This window comes from Alnus glutinosa, chromosome 8 (assembly GCF_958979055.1).
Source record: "Alnus glutinosa chromosome 8, dhAlnGlut1.1, whole genome shotgun sequence".
NCBI lineage: Eukaryota > Viridiplantae > Streptophyta > Magnoliopsida > Fagales > Betulaceae > Alnus > Alnus glutinosa.
In genome coordinates, this window is record NC_084893.1 from 13,136,133 (window position 1) to 13,156,331 (window position 20,199).

General features: G+C 35.7%; 1 protein-coding gene across 1 annotated transcript in view; it reads left to right on the forward strand.

Moving 5' to 3' along the window:
• Positions 1 to 16,029, forward strand: part of LOC133876557 (probable LRR receptor-like serine/threonine-protein kinase At1g56140) — a 29,420-nt gene extending 13,391 nt beyond the window's left edge. Inside the window, exons 3-24 of the mRNA XM_062314863.1 lie at positions 1,030 to 1,101; positions 1,319 to 1,390; positions 1,483 to 1,554; positions 1,829 to 1,900; positions 2,230 to 2,301; positions 2,418 to 2,489; positions 2,698 to 2,769; positions 2,875 to 2,946; positions 3,069 to 3,140; positions 3,643 to 3,714; positions 3,804 to 3,869; positions 4,473 to 4,538; positions 7,436 to 7,480; positions 9,593 to 9,657; positions 10,154 to 10,527; positions 10,893 to 11,091; positions 11,191 to 11,355; positions 12,116 to 12,234; positions 13,989 to 14,199; positions 14,307 to 14,538; positions 14,675 to 14,825; positions 15,380 to 16,029. Coding sequence (XP_062170847.1) covers positions 1,030 to 1,101; positions 1,319 to 1,390; positions 1,483 to 1,554; positions 1,829 to 1,900; positions 2,230 to 2,301; positions 2,418 to 2,489; positions 2,698 to 2,769; positions 2,875 to 2,946; positions 3,069 to 3,140; positions 3,643 to 3,714; positions 3,804 to 3,869; positions 4,473 to 4,538; positions 7,436 to 7,480; positions 9,593 to 9,657; positions 10,154 to 10,527; positions 10,893 to 11,091; positions 11,191 to 11,355; positions 12,116 to 12,234; positions 13,989 to 14,199; positions 14,307 to 14,538; positions 14,675 to 14,825; positions 15,380 to 15,763 — 2,797 coding nt within the window. The 3' untranslated portion in view covers positions 15,764 to 16,029. The remainder of the gene's footprint in view (positions 1 to 1,029; positions 1,102 to 1,318; positions 1,391 to 1,482; positions 1,555 to 1,828; positions 1,901 to 2,229; positions 2,302 to 2,417; positions 2,490 to 2,697; positions 2,770 to 2,874; positions 2,947 to 3,068; positions 3,141 to 3,642; positions 3,715 to 3,803; positions 3,870 to 4,472; positions 4,539 to 7,435; positions 7,481 to 9,592; positions 9,658 to 10,153; positions 10,528 to 10,892; positions 11,092 to 11,190; positions 11,356 to 12,115; positions 12,235 to 13,988; positions 14,200 to 14,306; positions 14,539 to 14,674; positions 14,826 to 15,379) is intronic.
• The last annotated feature ends 4,170 nt before the right edge of the window (positions 16,030 to 20,199 follow it).

Here is a 20,199-nt window from a genome sequence, read left to right on the forward strand (position 1 = left end):
ACATGTCAAAACCTTTGCTTAGCTACATGTTTCCTTGGTGATTTGATTGTATACAAGACTTTATTTATAGAGAAAAGAGTCTGAACGTTACATCTCACTTTAACTTATACGTTAACAAAAATAAATTTAATTTACGCAAACCATCTTATAATTTTTGTTTCTTGAGTTCTTGTAACTGTTGTTTCAATATTTACCCATTCTTGAAAGGGTTTGCACGTTCTCGAAAGAACCTTTGTGCAACACCAGTACCCTAATAACTAGCGATTATCATAAAACAGTCCGATCAGGTCCGACCCTAGGTGGCCCACGTTGCTAACAAAGTTGTATGGTCATGACCACCATGCGTACATGGTTGTGCTGGTCAGCACAAGTCTAAGAGGGGCTTTAGCCAAAAGTGGTCCTCTTATGTGGGAAGTGGCTTGGTAACTGTTGAGGCTGAAAGTGCCTGCATGAGTTGGGCTTTGGTATATTGGGACTTAAGTTTGAGCATTTCTCACCACCTCTTATATTGCATCCTTTATTAGTGTAATTTTTCCCAATTATTTATTCATTTATTTTTTTTTTTTTGCTTGTGGAAGTAGAATTTTTTTGCTAAACTACGTAAATAATTTCTTTTGAGTGTGGTTAATTTATTTCTTTTCCTTCTTCTCTACTAGGTTGTCATCCAAAATTTTATTTTGTTATAATAAACTAGTATCAAAATTTTTTGCTATCACAGTAGGTACTAATATTCTTGAGCAGGCATTCATCTACCAACTTAGATTAAACTTATAATGTTGAACTTCAACAAATTAAATTCACATCAAATGTGAGCAATTTCAATACAAAGTTGAAGTGCAATCCTTCCATATGATAATCCACTTTTTGGTTTTAAATAGCCTTGAAAAGTTCAATAAAATTATGTTAAGCGACCGGCAGATAGTTCATGTAATGGCAGACAACTTACACTTCAAAGTATCTTGAACATCTTGCACGTATGTATCTTCCATTTTTTTGATTGCTTTTTTTGGAATTTTATTTTCTTTGCAGGAAGGTTTATGCCTTGAATGCTGTTGGTGTAATCCCAGAAGAGCTATGGACTCTAACTTTCCTCACCAATCTGTATGGTTTCTTCTTTATATGTTTGTTTACTTGGGTTTTGTATGAGTTTTGGTTTCCTCCTTTCTCATGTAAGCTAGGATTGAACTCAGGCCTTGAATTTGTGGTGCACAATATCAACGAATTGAAATTTATGCTAGATGTGTTGTGCTAGTTTTCCACAATGGTCCATTTGCATTGGCCACTGTTAAATATGCTAAGTTTCCTCCATTTCTTACAGGAATTTGGGCCAAAATTACTTGACAGGTAACCTGTCCGCATCCATTCGCAATCTAACTCGCATGCAATACCTGTAAGCTCAACTTACTTTCATTTGAAACTCCTAGGACATAGTACATTAATATTATTTAACCTTTCCTCTTTTTTTGATGTTTAACGCGTTAGGAGTCTTGGCATTAATGCATTATCAGGGGAGCTTCCAAAGGAACTTGGAGAGCTTACCAATTTAATATCATTGTAAGTCATACTCATTGTCAATTTCCTAATTCATCTATGTGGCGGTCTTGGTGTTGCTTTTCTACAGATATTTGTGATCTTCTTAAAATGAGACTCATTTCTTCCTGTTGCCTTTATCTTTTTATGGTAGTAGGTTTAAAGAAGTGTTTTCACAAAATAGCCATGTTTGTTCTGTTGCTTTCTGCATTTCATATACATCTTGATTATCTGACCCTAAAGGGAATAAAATCCTTCGCTTATAATTCATTTATTGTTTCGCTTGTTAAATTTGCAGGTCATTTTCATCGAACAACTTCTCGGGCTCTTTGCCATCTGAGCTTGGGAATTTAGTGAATCTACAACAAATGTAAGTTCTAGTACAATGCTGAACTTCTTTTTTACTGTAAGTCTGCAAAGCCGTTAGATTGCAATTTGTTGCAGGTGATGAAGACTACAAATGGTTCTAATAAAACTACTACTCTGAGGCTTAAGATTATAAGAACCTTGTGAAAGCCAATCTTATAACACGCCATATTAAACGGTTTTGCATATGCAAGACTTTTATCTTTTTTTCTTAAGATAGCTTGAGACCTTTCTTTTGGTTGTTAAATCCATTATCTAATATTACTTAAATTTTCATATGTGCTAAGGATAGGCTGTTATCAGTAGATTCATATAAGTTGTTTCCCTTGACAGCTACTTTGATAGTTCTGGAGTTAGTGGTGAGATTCCTTCCACATTTGCTAACTTACGAAACCTCCAAATAGTGTAAGAATTTCATGTCTTTTTTCCCAATTGAAAACTTTCTAAAATGTACATGTGGTTAAATATAAAAACAAAAGCTGCAATTGAATTGTCTGAGGAAATACTTCTTTTGGTATCAGGTGGGCATCAGACACTGAACTCACAGGCAGGATACCTGACTTCATAGGGAATTGGTCAAAGCTTTCTGACATGTAAGACGATATTGTTAGCCTTATCATTTTTTGTCTTTGTTTAATCATCCTTGACAAGGCTCAAGCATTCATTACACCACAATGTCAATAAGAAACATTACTGTTATAAGACTTATGATTGAGCAAATTTTGATCTTTACTTGTTTATTCTACATAAAAGATGCATTATTCACAATTTATGATTAAGTACTCCCAAATTCTATTTTAGGAGGCTTCAAGGAAACTCTTTCCAAGGTCCAATCCCCTCAACACTTTCCAATTTGACTTCTCTGACAGAGTTGTGAGTGTCTGCATCTTTTAATGAACTTTTTATTTTTTATTGTATATATATATATATTTTTCCATTTTGCAGATCTTAACAATCTCATGTCTGATATTACTGTAGGAGAATAAGTGATTTGTCTAATGGGAGCTCTTCACTGGCATTCATAAAGGATATGAAGTCTCTAAGTATCTTGTAAGGCAACATCATAGAGGCTAAGATTTAGAAATTCCTAAAGATGAATATATATATGTTTTCTTCACTTCTTTGTTGCTCTTCCTGCATATGGTATAACACTTTAATTAAATGCATTGCAGAGTGCTGAGGAACAATAACATTTCTGATTCAATTCCATCCAATATAAGAGAATACCAAAAATTGACACAGCTGTAAGTAATAGCCATTGGTTGGTAACCCTTCAGATTCATGCAGGGCTTGTACCGTGTTAGATTGAATTTTAATTGTATCCAAAGCTATGAAAGCAGGAACCTCTCTTTTATTTGTTAGATTGGACCAACTCAACCTGAAAAAAGAAATTTGTAATGATTGCTGCACTAAAACCTAAAGACTGTTCAAGTTTTGACATAATTATCAGGTTATTTCTCCCAGCTTAAAAAATTTGAACTTACCTTGTTTGTAATCGACTTAGGACCACTGCATAGTATATCAAACTCATCCGATTTCTTTTCATCTTCATTTATCTTTTCTTCGTCCTTTTCTTGTTCTTTCTAGATTGTTTAGATGATGCACAAGGCTTAAATTTTATCCGTTCCAGTTGCATGGAGATCATAATTGTTAATTACTTCTTGTAGATAACTGGTTTTATGTATCTCACAACCCTGTGATGGTTAATGTTGTATCAGTCAATGTGACAGTATATTTTTTTGCCAGGGATTTGAGCTTCAACAATATAACAGGGCAGATTCCGGACTCCCTTTTCAATTTGAGTTTGCTCTCTTACTTGTAATATCCCTCATCTACTTAGCTGCACAGTATACATCCCAACATACTCCTTTTTGTATTGAAGCTTGTATTGTTTCCTTCATTATCAGGTTTCTTGGAAATAATAAGTTAAATGGCACACTGCCTGCAAACAAAAGTGCGAATCTTCTCAACATGTAAGTGCATAAGACATTATGTGCATTCACAAGATTATAGTGAGATTTACCAATCATATTGGAGAAGGTTCTTTTACATTGGGAGATCATAAATCTAGGTGCTGCACTCAAGTTAATATAAGTTTTGATCTCCATGCAATAAATTACTGTTTACTCTAAATGATTAAGTGTTTCCTTTCTCTCTTTTGGATTTTCAGTTTTTCTGAAAGAAATTATAGAGTAAATTCTGATCACAACTACATTGATTTGTACTGGCTTAATTTTATATTATTTCAAAATTTTATTATAGGAGAGAATGCAGAGTCATTTCAACTAAAAACTTTAAACTCTCAGTAGGATTTTCCCTATTTGGAACTCTTGTATTTACCTATTTGAACTATCAGAACTTTATCTAGAGATATGGATTTAGCTAATAGCATAAACGAGTGTGGCATTATGAGGAAAAATCGAAAAATAGAGGTTTTGAATTTAAAATTGAGGGGTCAAAAGTTTATTCCAATGCATTAATGTCACTTGGCTAATGCCTAATTACTACTGTTCATGGCATTGTTTACTGATTGGATGGAGTATGTACCTAACATCCTTGTAATGTTATGCTTGCAGTGATTTGTCGTACAATAATTTAGCGGGAAGCTTTCCTTCTTGGATCAACGAACAAAATTTACAACTGTAGGTTTTTGTTTACTTCATAGTGTATATATTATATTTGAATATTATTGATGTTGGACAGATTAATAGAATAAAGAACACAAGAATTTAGGAGGAAGAAACATAGAAATAGAGGGAGAAGAAACAGAAATCAAGAGAGAAAGGAAGAAGAAACCCGAGAAATAGGGAGAAGACAATAGCGGCACACGCTTAATTTTTCATTCATCATTAATTGTCTATTACAATAGAATATTATGCTTAAATAGACTCATAAACTAAACCCTAACCCTAACCCTAATGTGACTAAGGGCCAAGCCTATTATTGGATTACACATAAATTAAACTAATATGACTAACTTTGGGCCAAACCCATTATTAAACTACAAATAACTTAAACTTTAGATCAAGCCCATAATTAAATAAAATAAAACTAATACTTTAAATAAAACTAAAGGTTCAAGACGACGATGCTTCGGCCCAGGCCCAATCTATCAACTCATGAACGGGCTTTCCCTAATATTCTTGAACTTGCTGCCCAATCTATCAACTCATGAACGGGCTTTCCCTAATGTTCTTGAACTTGCTGTTGAATATAGGCCAAAAAAAAAAAAAAAAAAAAACATGGTTGAAAGAGGCCCAATAGGAATTGCTGTTGTGAATGTGAAACCTACAACTTTGAGAACACAATCAAACAATATAAAATAAATACTATGGCCCTATTTTTTATTTTTACCAACTTTTGACCAGGGGAGCGACCTCCTTTTCTCCTTTAGTCTTTTTTTCTTCCTTTTCCTGAACCAACGATAGGAAATTCGGTCCTTTTCTTTTCTCTCGCCAGTGCTAGTCTTCTTGTCTTTGGCTTTGGAACCAAACATAAAAATTTCCGACCTTTTCCTTTCCCTGTAAACCAAACGACATAGGAGCTTCTATGAACTTCATCCGGATTTTGCGCAACACTGCAGTAGAGGTGTAGATCTGCAGCTGGGGATGATAGTTTCGGGTTGGTGGAGACGGAGTGCAGGCTCGGTGTGACGGTTTTGTGGCCGGCGTCATAGCCATCCGGTGGTGGGCTGATGACGGCGACGCAGGGTAGGGGTGCTGGGTCGGCTCTGTAGTGGTCACAGCACCGGGTTGGTGGTGGGTCGGGTTGTGCGACGGTAGGCCTGAGTATTTGGGTTTGCTTTTGCGTGATGGGGGTTTTGTGGTGTGGGTATCAATGGTGGTTGCCCGGAATTTTCTGATGGAGCGTCTTTTTGGGTTTGGGTATTTGCTTCGGTTTCTTCTAGTTTGTGAAAAATAGAGGCTGTTGATTGGGTCTGGGTGAATGGTGCTGGAGTGGTCACGGTTCGTAGGATTTTTGGCCTTGGCAGTTTCGGGTTTGCTAAAAGATTGGGGCTTTGTGGTTGTGTTTGGAATTCTGCTACGGTGGGTTGGGTTTTCTTTTGAGTGGGTAAGGTTGTGGTTTTGAGCGATGGCAGTGGCTCTGTGGAAGGGTCGTATGGGGATGGGTTTCACGCTGCGCATAACACTCGTTGAGGAATGCTGCCATCTGGGAGTTCGTTTCCTCCAGGATGGAAATCTGTTGCTGCAGTCGTTCAAATTGAGACTCAGCCATGGAAGTGTTTGGATTGTGAAAATCTGGGCTTTTGGGTGGGACGTTGTCGTCTAGCGGTGGCGAGGATTTGTGGATTTGGGTAGGCTGTTTTCTGGTAGGCGGTTGGGGGTCCTGAGAATAATGTTTAGCCCCATACTTCTCTTGCAATTTAATTTTCATCATTCCCCAATCGGAAATAGGAGGAAGACAAAGGCGGTGATGGTATTCTTCAACACTGCGCCACCAAATACGTGCTTCATCCTTGAGCATCATTTTAACGAAACGCACCTTTCGATTTGGAGGGGCACCAATCCATTCAAGATAGTCTTCCAATGCATCGAGCCAATCTTGGAACGCATATGGATCCTTTCCGCCATCAAAATCTGACACATCTTTGCCCCTGTATTGAGAATACCCGGGAGATTGACTACGATCAAGATCTTCATAGTGCCAATAATTCATGTTTGGATCGTTACTGGGTGAGGTAGAAGACAACAAATTTGTGCAAATTCAAAGGTAAGGATTGGGTCTTCATGGGGTGTGGGTCTATGTTTGGGTTTGTTTGGGGCTTTTACTTCTGGTTGGGTCTTTGGTTGGATGGAGTTTTGATGAGGCTGTTGGATGAGATGGATTCAGTGGTTGACGAGGAGATGAGAAGTGGTGCAAGTTCTGGGAGGCTGTTGGGTATTTCGGGAGTAAAGTTGAAACAGGGGACGAAATTGAACGTGGATCGTGATTGCTGTAGGAAACAATCAAAATTTTGCTTTGATACCAAATTTGATGTAGGACAGATTAATAGAATAAAGAACACAAGAATTTAAGAGGAAGAAACACAGAAATAGAGGGAGAAGAAACAAAAATCAAGAGAGAAAGGAAGAAGAAAGCCGAGAGATAGGGAGAAGACAATAGCGGCACACGCTTAATTTTTCATTTATCATTAACTGTCTATTACAATAGAATATTATGCTTGAATAGACTCATAAACTAATCCCTAACCCTAACCCTAATGTGACTAAGGGCCAAGTTTATTATTGGATTACACATAAATTAAACTAATATAACTAACTTTGGGCCAAGCCCATTATTAAACTACAAATAACTTAAACTTTGGATCAAGCCCATAATTAAATAAAATAAAACTAAAAGTCCAATGCATTCCGCATCAATTATCTATGTCTTCTATTTATTTTTCCAATATTTATAACTTGCTACTCTCGAATAACATTTTTTTATTAACAATCGTACAAAATCTTGAATTTTTAATATGGGATTGCATACTCTGCTTTCACTAATGATGAAACTGACATTTAGATCATATGTGCAGCAATGTAGTTTCCAACAACTTCACAATAGAAAGTTCAAACAGCAGGTAAATCTTTCCATATTATATTTTCTACTTTTAATGGTTGAATTTTTTGCCAAGATGAATCTGGAACAAAACAAATTGTTGTTTCCAATCCAGTTATAAATGTTATTGTTCTCATTGTAATATGGCTCTTGTAAACTATTGAAGTTCTCAATTATGGCCATGAGGATGTTCGAAACTGATAAATCATGAGGCTCTCAACATGCTAATTTGTCGTCACGTACATTTTGGAACAAATTTTTCATATTTTAATTTTTTTCTGTGGGCACATATCATCATTAACTCGTTTCTTCTGATAGTTATAATGTTTTACTAGCAATAAATTATAAATAGAAACTAATTAGCTGTTGTCTAGCATGTGTATTACTTAACATGTCCATTAAAAGGAGCGTGGCATGGCAAGGTAAGGAAGTAACCGATGAGAAGAAGCCAAACTGGTCTATTAAGCATAGTTAAGCTTACAGATAAATAAATCACTTCATCCCTAATCTTCCCCATGCCACTACTTCTATATGTTAGAACAATCTCATGCTTAAGATTGTTATGCGTTTTTTTTTTCCTTTTACCTTTGTGGTATTCTTGTGTCATGGTGTAATATTATTATGTGATAGCCAAATCAATGCTATTAAATATGGGATAACTGAAAGGCCAGGAGAAAAAATATGTGATACCTAAATATTTGTACCTATATCTACACATTGTTTCAAACTTAGATCTGTTGAGGGAGATTCCGGCACAAACTTCGACAGCTAACTAGTCATCAGGTACCAAAATATACAAATTGAAGAATTCCTTTTATGAATTAGAAGGGGTCAAGCCAGGTTATGTCATCTTAAGGAGATTTATATGGTCAAATGTCTGTCCTGCCTGAGCATCTAGTCTATGTTCTCCCAATACAGGACATTGGAAACTAATCTTGAGCATTTAGGCAATTTGATACCTAGCAAGGGGGACTATCAAATCCCAATTGAGTACATGAAAAAATATAGGAAACTTTGCTCTTTGACATCATTTCTATCTAAGAAAACAAAAAACAAAAGAAAAAAGATAAGGTTAGATTTAACAACAAATATAAAATCAATTCTTCCTAAATATTAACATTTCTCTTCATGGAAATTTGCTGTCCTGTCGAGGTTCGATTTCAATATCGTAGTTACTTGTAGTTGTTGCAATTACTATCTAGTCTATCTTGCATTAGACAACCAAACACATATCCCATTCAAAGAACCCTCTTTCATCATGGGGATATCATGAGTAAGGCTGGCAAAACGGGTTCATGTGCCGGGTTCGGGTGAACCCGTTTGACCCGTCAACACATTAAGGGTCAACTCTAACACGACCCGTTTATTAAACAGGTATGTTGGGTTGACACGACTTGACACGACCTGTTTGACCCATTATATATTAAAGTTTATAAAAATAAAAATAAAAACACAAAAATAAACTAAAGAAAATCATATTGTTTGAATAATCATGTTACTCCACAATTGAAAGTATGAAACGTTGCATTGTTTTATTGTTTAATTGTTTTGGTTCAACTTCAAGTTCGAAAATTTGAAGAAAAAAAACACTCGGCTATTTTTTTTTTTAGTTTTTGCATTTTTGGTTCAAGTTCTAACTCAATAAAAGAAAAAGATTTGTTTTGTATTTTGTGAAATTTTTTTAGTTTAGTCTTTACTCTTTAGATAGTGAGAGAAAGAGAGAGGTAACGTGATTGTTTAGGTTTGCTTTTTAATGTTGAAAAAAAAAATAGTATACGGTCAAACAGGTTGACCCGTGGGTCAAATGAGTTGACCCTGTTAATGACCTGTTTATTAAACGGGTCTAACGGGTCAACCTTTTTATAACCCGAATTCTTTGAAGGTTAACCCTAATCCTTTAATTTCGTATCGAGTTCGCGGATTGTGTCAAAAATTGACGGCTCTAATCATGAGTTAGTATTATTAGTAGAATACTTATTTGCATATCACCAAGGAAGCATTTCTCTTATCAGGAGTTAAAATTAATCCCAATAAGAATATTTTGTATGAATCAGATATGCTGCTTATAATTTGCATTTCATGTGCAGCATTAAATACAATAGTCTTTGTCTAAGTTCATTTCCTTCTGCTTTAGTGGTTTGCCTTCAGGATTGAACTGTCTACAACAAAACTTTTCTTGCAATCGAGGCCCTGGAATATGTAAGTACAGTTAAAAGCATACACTCTTGATTACTAGATTGGAAAGGATTAGTAGGTACAGAGGTAAACAAGGAGAAGATTCTACTCTAGGATGGTGTTTCTAAGGAGAATACAAGTGATCCATCTTCAAATTTTCACCAAACATTGATATGGATACAGTACAATCAGGAAGCATTCCTAATCTTTAAATAGTTACAAAAAATGGACTGGACATATCTTTTTAAAGGGCTAACATTGGCAATTATGCTTCACAATTAATTTACCAACAAAAAAAAAAATTGAACTTAAAAGATGAGCTGAACAATTTTACACCTAACATTTTAGTTTCATAGTAAAGGACGACTTGAATTAGGCTTCTAACTTAAACCATATCCAGTGTTGAAATGCATAACATGCTTATGAACACATCAGGATATACACGATCCAACCTTGTACATTCAATCACCTGTTCTAAGCTTACACATTGACTAAGTGCTTCTTTTGTATTGGATTTCAGATTATAACTTTGGCATTAAGTGTGGTGGTCCTCAGATTACGTCTTCTGATGGGATTGTCTATGAGAGGGATAACGAGACACTTGGTCCAGCCACGTATTATGTGACCAACACAGAAAGGTGGGCTGTTAGCAATGTTGGATATTTCACTGGGAGCAGTAATCCTCAGTACACAAGTACCTTGTTATCTCAATTCACAAGTATAGACTCAGAGCTGTTCCAGACAGCTCGACTCTCTGCTTCATCATTAAGGTACTATGGCTTGGGGCTTGAGAACGGGAACTACACTGTAAGGCTTCAGTTTGTAGAAACAGCTTTTCCAGACACTTCCACGTGGCAAAGTCTTGGGAGGCGTGTCTTCGATATTTATATCCAGGTCTTGATCATATTATTGAATTGTTTTAGAATCAAAACTGTTGTCTTTTGAAATCATTTACCTTCTAAGTTCTTTCAACCCAATATATATAAGTTTTCTTTCGATAAGCATTAATTTTTATTTTTTATGATACATGATAAGTGATAAATACTGATATAACAAAATCCTCATCAATAGTTAAGAAAATCTATTAGTAGAATGCCAAATTTTAAGAGATCATGATGGATATTTCTCAACCAAAACAGAAAAAAGTGTCTTAACAAATTTAGCGACCGTCTTATAGATCAATCAAGAAATTACCTTGAATATGATGGATATTGACATCATTTGTGTTTTGTTTCAAGGTTTGACTTTGTTTATTCCAGGGGAATCTTGTTTCAAAGGATTTTGACATACGAAGGGAGGCTGGTGGAGTCTCTATGCAACCCGTTCCAAAGGTGTTTCAGGTCCAGGTATCAGAAAACTACCTTGAAGTCCATCTCTTTTGGGCTGGGAAAGGAACTTGCTGCATACCTAGTCAAGGTACTTATGGACCTTCTATTTCAGCCATCAGTGCTACCCCAGGTAATATAGTGCAAAAATTGTAGTTGCAATTCAGAGGATTAAGAACTGCTTTCCTCACACACTAGTACCATTGTTATTGATGGCCTTGCTTTTGTATAGATTTTACACCCACGGTTAATAACAAACCTCCAAGCAAAAAGAAGAATAGGACTGGTCTGATCGTAGGTGTCGTTGTTGGTGCTGGAGTTTTAAGCTTTCTATCTGTTTTTCTGGTTTTCTATATTGTTCGAAGAAGAAAACAACTTCCAACCAATGATGATGCGGGTAAGTCAAAAATCATATTGTACGCCTATGCTAGTTGTCGAACTTCATTCATTTTTAGTCTACATAGTAGAAATATGGAACTTTTGCCTATATGTGAGTTTTTATTATTTATTTATTAGTGAGGTGGCCTCTGCATGCTGGATATTGTGTTAAGTACAAGAGATATGATTTGTTTACAACTTCTATACAACTCTTGTACAAATCCAACAACTTTTTTTTAAAATCAACGATTGGATCCAATGGTTAGTTTGAAAAAAAAAAAAAAAAAGTTGTTAGAGTTGTACAAGAGTTGTATAGAAGTTGTAAACGCATCATATGTAGGAGATAAGGCGATGCCATACTTATCTCTTAGAGTTGTCTTTCAATTATGTTTTTATTAGTCTTGTAAGCCTATATAACTTGTTGCTTGATTAATGAAAGTATGAAAAGAATTATATTAGCAAACTCACGTTTGTCCTTGAGAGGTCCAGGGTACCTCGAATCACCCTAAAATCTATCAAAATCTGTCTTTTTTTATTGGTTCTTCATCCCACATTACGTAGGCACATTACACTTCGCCCATAAAGCCCCATTCTATAGACAACTTTCTATATATGTCTATTTCATAGACAACATTTTGGACTAAAACACATTGATGATTATTGCTTAACAAGAGGAGACATCCTCAATTTAACATGTAAAAACTATGTTGCATTTTCATTCACAAACCACTTAAGCAAATTGATACGTAGATCAACCTGTGTTCATGTTGAAATTGCAGAGCTCTTGGGAATAGATGTTAAAACATTCACTTTCAGCTACGCTGAACTAAAGACAGCTACAGAAGAATTTAGTCCTGCTAATAAGCTTGGAGAGGGAGGATTTGGACCTGTCTTTAAGGTAAGTGGTTGAACCTATGTCAGTGGACAACAATTTAGTTGACTATCTGATATAATACTCTAGAGCTGTTATATATCTATTGCAATTTCCAAGAAGTAATGAAGCACAGCTTGCAACATCACCTTTTCACCATTTCTTTTCTTTTATTTATTGTTCCTTATATTTCCTGCCTTTCTTTTTTGTGAAATTGCATGCACTCCTTACCATGGTATCTTGTGCTTGTGATTGGCAAGATGCTGGAAATTGCAATTGTTGTAGAAGTAAGGTGATGCGAAAATATTTAAAGATTCATAATATGATATCCGGATCCGGATTCCCTGTTATTCCTTGCCCAAAAAGAGGGGACAGGGCAATAACAGGGAGATTGTGAGAGGGGCTCCCTTGCCCATAGAGGATAAGAGGAGGGATCCCCAATTGCAGGGGTTTCCTGTTCAATGATATCCATATGCCCTTTTCTATATCTTCTACTAGTTCTACTACACATGGATTTTCTATTATGGTTATCTTTTGAAGTTGAAAGACATTCAAAGTTCTTAATCAAATGAAGAAACAGATTTTGTAGTTATTTTTCTGATTCACGCCATTTTCCCAAATTCAAACTTGTATAAGTTGCCATATTATAAAACCTATACGCTTTTTTTTTTTTTTTAGCTTTCTTTGGTCCGGTTACACATACTCCAAATTGTGATTTTTATTCCTTTTTTAGGGCTACCTTGGAATTAGGACTCTTCAATGCAGCTTGTTCTTAAAAGAAGAAAGCATTCTATGCTCAAACGAGTTCCCATTATATGCCATTATAATTCAATTGGCTAGAATTTTCTATTAAAAATAAGTGATTAACAGAAAAAGCTTATAGAGTGAAGGATTGCAAAATATATAGATATATATAAAGTGAAATTTTTAACTGATTATTTCAGAAATTTATTTTTTTCACGGATGGTGTAAAGTTTGGGAACTTCTTTCTCGATTGTTGAAATGGAATGTTTAAGAAAAATCATATCTTGCCGATGTCTGTTAGATTTGATAACATTTGATGGAGGGCATAGAATTTTGAGGAATCACATCTTGTGAGAATATAATATTTTCAAAATGTTCTGGTATTAGGAGGTTCTGACTGAATAATTGAGTATCATTAACACACAGGACAATTTTTCATTAAGTTTTGCTAGGAGCATCAGATACTGGGTTCATTCTTGTTTTGTTCTTTTCTGGACATTTTGTATGGCTTTATACCTGATCTATGCAATGGGATCTATAGATTGATCTTTTTGGTAATTTACAGTTTGCTATATGTATTGTGTGTATCAAAGGAGGAAAAAATACTCTGGAAACAAGTTTTTGAATTTAAAAATGGAAGTTGTGGCCCAAATGAAAGCAATCTAATGCTTGTCAGAACATTTAGATGGGGTAACCTTGTCGTCCCTGCCTAATACTTCTCCTTTGAAGTATGAGGCTTCAATTGAAACCGATTAGACTGGACATACAATTTCATGGTGAAAACAAGCAACTACAATGTTTGACTTTTATCCTCATAAGTTTTATCTATAAATGGATATTCTGGTTTGGTTCTGCATAGATTGTACTTGGGCCATCAATCAGATAAGTGGTGTAAATTAAATGTATTTAAGCCATTGACCCTACTCAGCCAGACTATCATTTTCTATTTTCATTGATAGATCAAAATCATCCTCCTAATGGTTTTTAAAAATATTTTCCGTTACATTTTTTTGTTTCTAAAACTTTGTACTAAATAGGGAACACTTGATGATGGGAGAGTAATTGCTGTGAAGCAACTATCTGTAGCATCACACCAAGGAAAGAACCAGTTCATAACTGAGATTGCTACTATATCTGCTGTGCAACACCGCAACCTTGTGAAATTGTACGGATGTTGCATTGAGGGAGATCAACGACTACTTGTTTATGAGTTTCTAGAGAATAGAAGTCTTGATCAAGCGTTATTTGGTATGTGAATGCATCTTTGCTCTTGCTCTCTCTCTCTCTATATATATATATGTGTGTGTGTGTGTGTGTGTGTGTGTGTTATGTATTAAGCAGATTAAGTTTTATAGGAAAAAGAAGTTTAAATCTCGACTGGTCAACACGTTACGATATATGCTTGGGCGTAGCAAGAGGCTTAGCATATCTTCATGAGGAGTCAAGACTTCGAATTGTACACAGAGATGTGAAGGCCAGTAATATCCTGCTTGACTCTGATCTCATCCCCAAAATATCAGACTTTGGCTTGGCCAAGCTTTATGATGATAAAAAGACCCACATAAGCACCCGCGTTGCAGGAACTATGTAAGATCATATGGTTTAGTTAGGCACCTTGTCTTTCTGAACTATATAATCCTTTATTTTGTCTTCTTTTTTTTTCTTTTTTTTTTTTTTAAAGTTTTCTTGTACTAAATTTTGCATATGATTGTTACTGATGTAGTGGGTATCTTGCACCGGAGTATGCCATGCGTGGGCACCTTACGGAGAAGGCTGATGTGTTTGCCTTTGGTGTTGTGGCTCTGGAGATTGTTAGCGGGAGGCCAAATTCTGACTCAAGCTTGGAGGAAGAAAAAGTTTATCTTCTTGAATGGGTGGGTATGAACAATATTTTTGTGCTCCATGTTTACATTGTTATCTGTCTTCTAATGAGATGGATTTTTCAGTCCACTTCAAAAAGTTCCAGTAGCATTTATCGCTCTGTAGCTATGGGTTCCAGGTTAATGATAGTCATGACCATCCACACCTATACATATTGAAACAAGATTAAAACTTGGATCCTGATTTATGAAGTTACACTAACTTTCATTGATAGTGAAATGTCAATCTGGATGTGTCGGTTATCCATATGCCATAGCACATTTTACATAAGAGTGCTTAAAACAGAGTGATTTCTTAGAATCACAAAATGAGCCATACGCCACAGCACATTTATCTAAATATGGTGCAAATATAGTTGCCTCATTGAAACAATTAGAATACTCACTTCCAACAGGTTTGTACTATATTCTGAACCGTTAAGACTCGTTGAAACAATTGGACTGCTCACATCCACCACCTCTTTAGTATATTCCTTAGAAAGTTGACTCATTGTAACAATTTGTGATACTAACATATTCTGAAGCCTGATAACGCATATCCTTCTCAGGCTTGGCACTTGCATGAAAACAACAGTGAAGTTGATCTTATGGACTCCACATTATCAGAGTTCAATGAGGAAGAAGTAAAACGCATGATAGGAGTATCTCTTTTGTGCACGCAAGCATCCCCAACGTTACGGCCGTCAATGTCGCGTGTGGTGGCAATGCTTTCCGGAGATATTGAAGTGAGCTCTGTAACTTCAAGGCCTGGATATTTGACTGACTGGAAATTTGATGATGTAACCAGCTCAATGAGTGATGTTGCAAACAAAGGAACCTATGCAAGCTATCACAACTCATCAGCAAGTACAAGCATGGTGGGTGATGCAGAGAATTCACCAGCAAATGCTTCTAAACCCATGCTCCATGAGATTATCAAAGAGGGTAGGTGAGAATTGGTCTTTCTTTTTCAAACTTTGTATATTCTCCAATTCCAAGCATAATAATAATATTAGATCTACTTGGATTGTAAAATGAATTTTTCATTTTTATTTTTTGTCTGAGGTATTGGCACCCTCCTTGCATGTTAGTATAGAGGTGCAGACATTAAGGCACTATTCAAGAAAGTACAAGTTTGTGTTCTAATAAGCCCATCTACTGTCTGGAATTTCTTTAACAAATTGTTTGGATGGAACAAAGTGGGACTCCATTTCTGTCCTCTGATTAATTATCGTGAGATTTCGTTTTGATTCATCAACAACTATAAGCACAAACAAAAGAAAATAAGGGTTGGTGAAAGAAGTTTAGATCTTCAAGTTGTAAAAACAATTCCTGTACACTGGTAATGTGAATAGGACTCATCAAAGATATATATATTTTTGAAAAGCACAAGTCATTACCCTATTTTTTCTCAATTTTGAACTATTCCGATTCGTTTCTAATTTTTTCAATAAGAGTCGTGATTTTCAAAAAAAATTCAATGAAATCTTTCCTTCAGATTTTCTAACGAAAGGTATGTAAATTTTTTATTGAATTCCTAGACATTATTAAAAACAATTGAAAAAAACATTTTTTTAAGAAAAAGGGACGACTGTCCATATTGTTGTGCAAATATCTACCTAAATAAAATAGGTAAATATTTGTACATTTTATTCACAAATGCACAATATTTCAAAACAATAGTATAAAAGACAAATAGGAGATCATTCTCATGATGATTGATATAAATTATACTCAAAGAAATTTTCTAAATAAAGATTTTGAATGTGATGAGATAAAATCAAGATTTTGTGAATTTTGATAGGATTTATCGAAAGATTTTAACGGAGAGTTGAAATTGAAAAAATTTGAAAGATAGATATCTTAAATTGACACTTTTTAAAGTTTTTGTATTTTATTTCGAAAGTGATGAAAGATCAGGGATTATAAGTGAAGTTTTCACTAATAAAAAGATAGATGTTTGGTTTCATTGTCTTACATATTTTTAGTCTATTTACGTAACAAGAAATTCGCAAATTTACCATAGATTAATTTATTGGACCACCCGTAAATTTCACAGTTTCAATTGCGGATATATAAAAGAGATGAGCAAGAGAATTGTTAGTATTTTATATTTGCAACATTCTGATTAACAAAAATACTTTACGTAAAGATTGCTTTTTAACAGGATTATCGGTTCAATTCAGAGTCTTCAACTACTAATTTCTATAAGTGCATTCTATTGCTAGAATAAATACATTTGCAATTATTGAAATTGTTGTTTCATACTCTCTTATACACTCCATTGTCTGCACTACATTCCCGTAAGGCGGATTACTGCCTGATTACCCTATCCCCTCATCACATTTTACTATTCATTTTATATACTTAATTTTCTTAATCATGTTTAATTTTATAAATCATGTTTTATTATTTTAATTAATCTTAATTAATCAGTCATATATATATATATATATAGTTACTTAATTATATAGAATATATTAGACTTATTATTTGCCCATAGTTTATGAACTCTACTTATATGTAATAACATATTGTTAATTTGTTAGTAATTATAACTATAGTTATGCTATATTTTATAATATGCCTTATATAATTACATATTACATATTTATGTTATTAATAATTGTATAGAGGTTGTTCACAAACTCGGGCTTGAACACTGCTTTTATTGCACATTGAAAAATTTAATAATCTAGCTAGCTCGAGCTCTAGTTGAACCAAGCTTGTCGAGTAACCCGATTCAACTCGAATGACATTCCGAATGATCTCAAGCTCGCTCGAGTTTTAAATGAGCCGAGCTTGAGCACAGATTTCATAAATCGGCTCTAATTCAATATTCAAGCTCAACTCATAAACGAACCAATCTTAAAATCTTAAAGTTTGACTTGTCTCGATTACAGCCTTAAATACAACTTATGTATAATGCTATATATAGTATACTATAATGCTATATATGATATACTATATCTTGGTTTATATATATTAATTAGTGCTATATATAGTATATAGGTTAGGGTTATAAATATATTACTATATGTGATGAAACCAGGTAGCTATGTACATGGGCAACCGCCAATTAATAATCGGAAAACTGGAAATAGCTGCAACTGGATAATCGGCAGGGTTTTAGAAAACCGGTTAAAAATAAAAATAATTATAAACGGAGCCAGTTTTTTTTTTTTTTTTTTTTAAATTTTTTTTATCGTTTTTACTTTGAGTCAATTTATTAAAACGGCTCCAAGTGGAGTTGTTTTTAAAACGGAGCCTTTGTTTTTTTATTAAATGACTCGACTTGGAGTCGTTTTGTTAAAGAGAGCTGCTACAGGTACAAATGCAAGCTTACAAAAAAAGCTTACAAACTGACGTGGTATATGATGTGGCGTATTTTTAATTGAAAAATATAATAAGCCTCATTTATAACTTGACGTCAGAATTTACCAGTGAAGGAAGGAGAGATCCGGGAAGTTCACGGGGTGGACGGTGACATGGTGATCTGGTGCTCCTGACCCAGACCCCAAACACTGACAATAGAGAGATCCGGCCGTCTACCCAGACCCTGACCATCGGCGAAAGAGAGAGATCGGGTGAGGGCAAGAGAGACCCGGTGCTCTCGACCCCGACCCCGACCACCAGCAACCGAGAGAGATCTGGCGAGGGAAAGAGAGATCTAGCGTTCCCGACCCCGACTCATACACCACCGGCGACAAAAAGAGATCTGGCCGTGCGTGGGTTGACAGAGAGAGATCCGGCCGGTATGCGGGAGTTTCCGGTCGGATCTCTCTTCCTTTCTCTCTTTCGCTGTTGCTGAATCTTTCTTTCTCTGTTGCCGGATCTTTTTCTCGTCGGTTTCTGATGGTTGTCGGATCTTTGTGACGTGGCTAGAGCAGTGTGGTTGGGGAAGATTTAATGAGTTTTTTAATTAATAAAATGCCACCTCATATTCTATGTCAGTTTGTAAACTTCTCTTTATAGAAGTTTGTAAGTACCTCTAGTATTATTCTTTCTTAAAATGACTCAAAGTAAAAACAATAAATAAAACGACTCCTTCTTCGTTATTGAAAACTAGGGCTGCAAATGAACCGAGTCGAGCCGAGTTCGAGCTTTTTTATACCTGCTCGATTTATTTTTTTAAGGTGTTTGAACTCGGCTCGAGAGCTCGAGAATTTTTAGGAATTCTGTTCGAGGCTCGGCTCGTTAAGGATTTATGAGGTTCGAGCTCGACTCGAACTCGTTACCTATTTCTTAAATGAACGAGCTCGAGCTCTTTTTTTTTTTCCTTTGTTTCTGAAACCCCAAACAGAGAGCAACATTGCAATAGAAAGGGGAAAAAAAAATAAGGAAACACAAAATCGTCAATGAAATGAAAAAAAATGAAGTGTTCTTCACAAAAAACTAATAAATTAAAAACAAAAAAATCAAATCTGCAACAACGAACATCAATAAGAACGCCGATTTGCCGAATCCACCTAAAGCCGAAGTGGGGAAGGCGGATTGGGGGCGCATGTCCACCAAATTTGCATGACACGCGCCGATGCATAGGGGGATGTTGGGGACACGCCAGTCATCAGGAGACTCGGAGGATGCCAGTGAACCCACTAGTGAGGCCCGTATTGGGTAATAATAGAGAATGAAATGTAGATCTACATCCAAAGATGAGATCCTTCGACCCTTCCAAAAATCGCACCAAACATGGCAAAAAGGGGACAACCAGCCGTGAGCTCGGTGTTGAGAGACAGTAGTTGTGGGAAAAAAGGAGGGAGGGAAGCCAGAAGCACAGAAGCCAAAGAGGTTTTCTAGAGAGATGTAGGAGCGCCAGTGAGGGTTAGAGAGAGACGTTTGTGAATTGTATGTGATTTGTGAGAGAGAGATGCCGCATGGCAAATGTCATTAATTTGAATGTATGGTGTGGTCAGTGGGTAGTTGAGACTTGAGAGCATTAAATGCTTGAGTGTTGAAGACTCTATAGACTTCTAGTCTTCTCTATGCAGACTATGCGTGAAACATTGAGAGCCGTTGGATCTTCATGGATCTGGCTTCCATGCGGTAGTTTAAAACTACTGCATGAGTGCTGTAGTGGAAAACGGTATTGTTTTCCACTTAAAAAAAATTTGCAAAATTTTTAATAAATTTAAAAATTATAAAAATAATAATAATTAAAAACAAAAATTATAAAAACCTAAAAAAACTAAAGGGGTGGCCGGCATTGCCCAAGGGGGTGGCTCCCTTGGCCGATCTGGGGTGGATCGTCCACCCTAGCCGACTTTGGGGGTGGTTCGGCCACCCCTAAAAAGCCAAAAAACAAAAAAAACAAAAAAAGGTTAGGGGTTTGGGGTGGCCGGACCACCCCCAAAGGCCTTGGGGGTGGCTCGGCCACCCCCAGATCAGC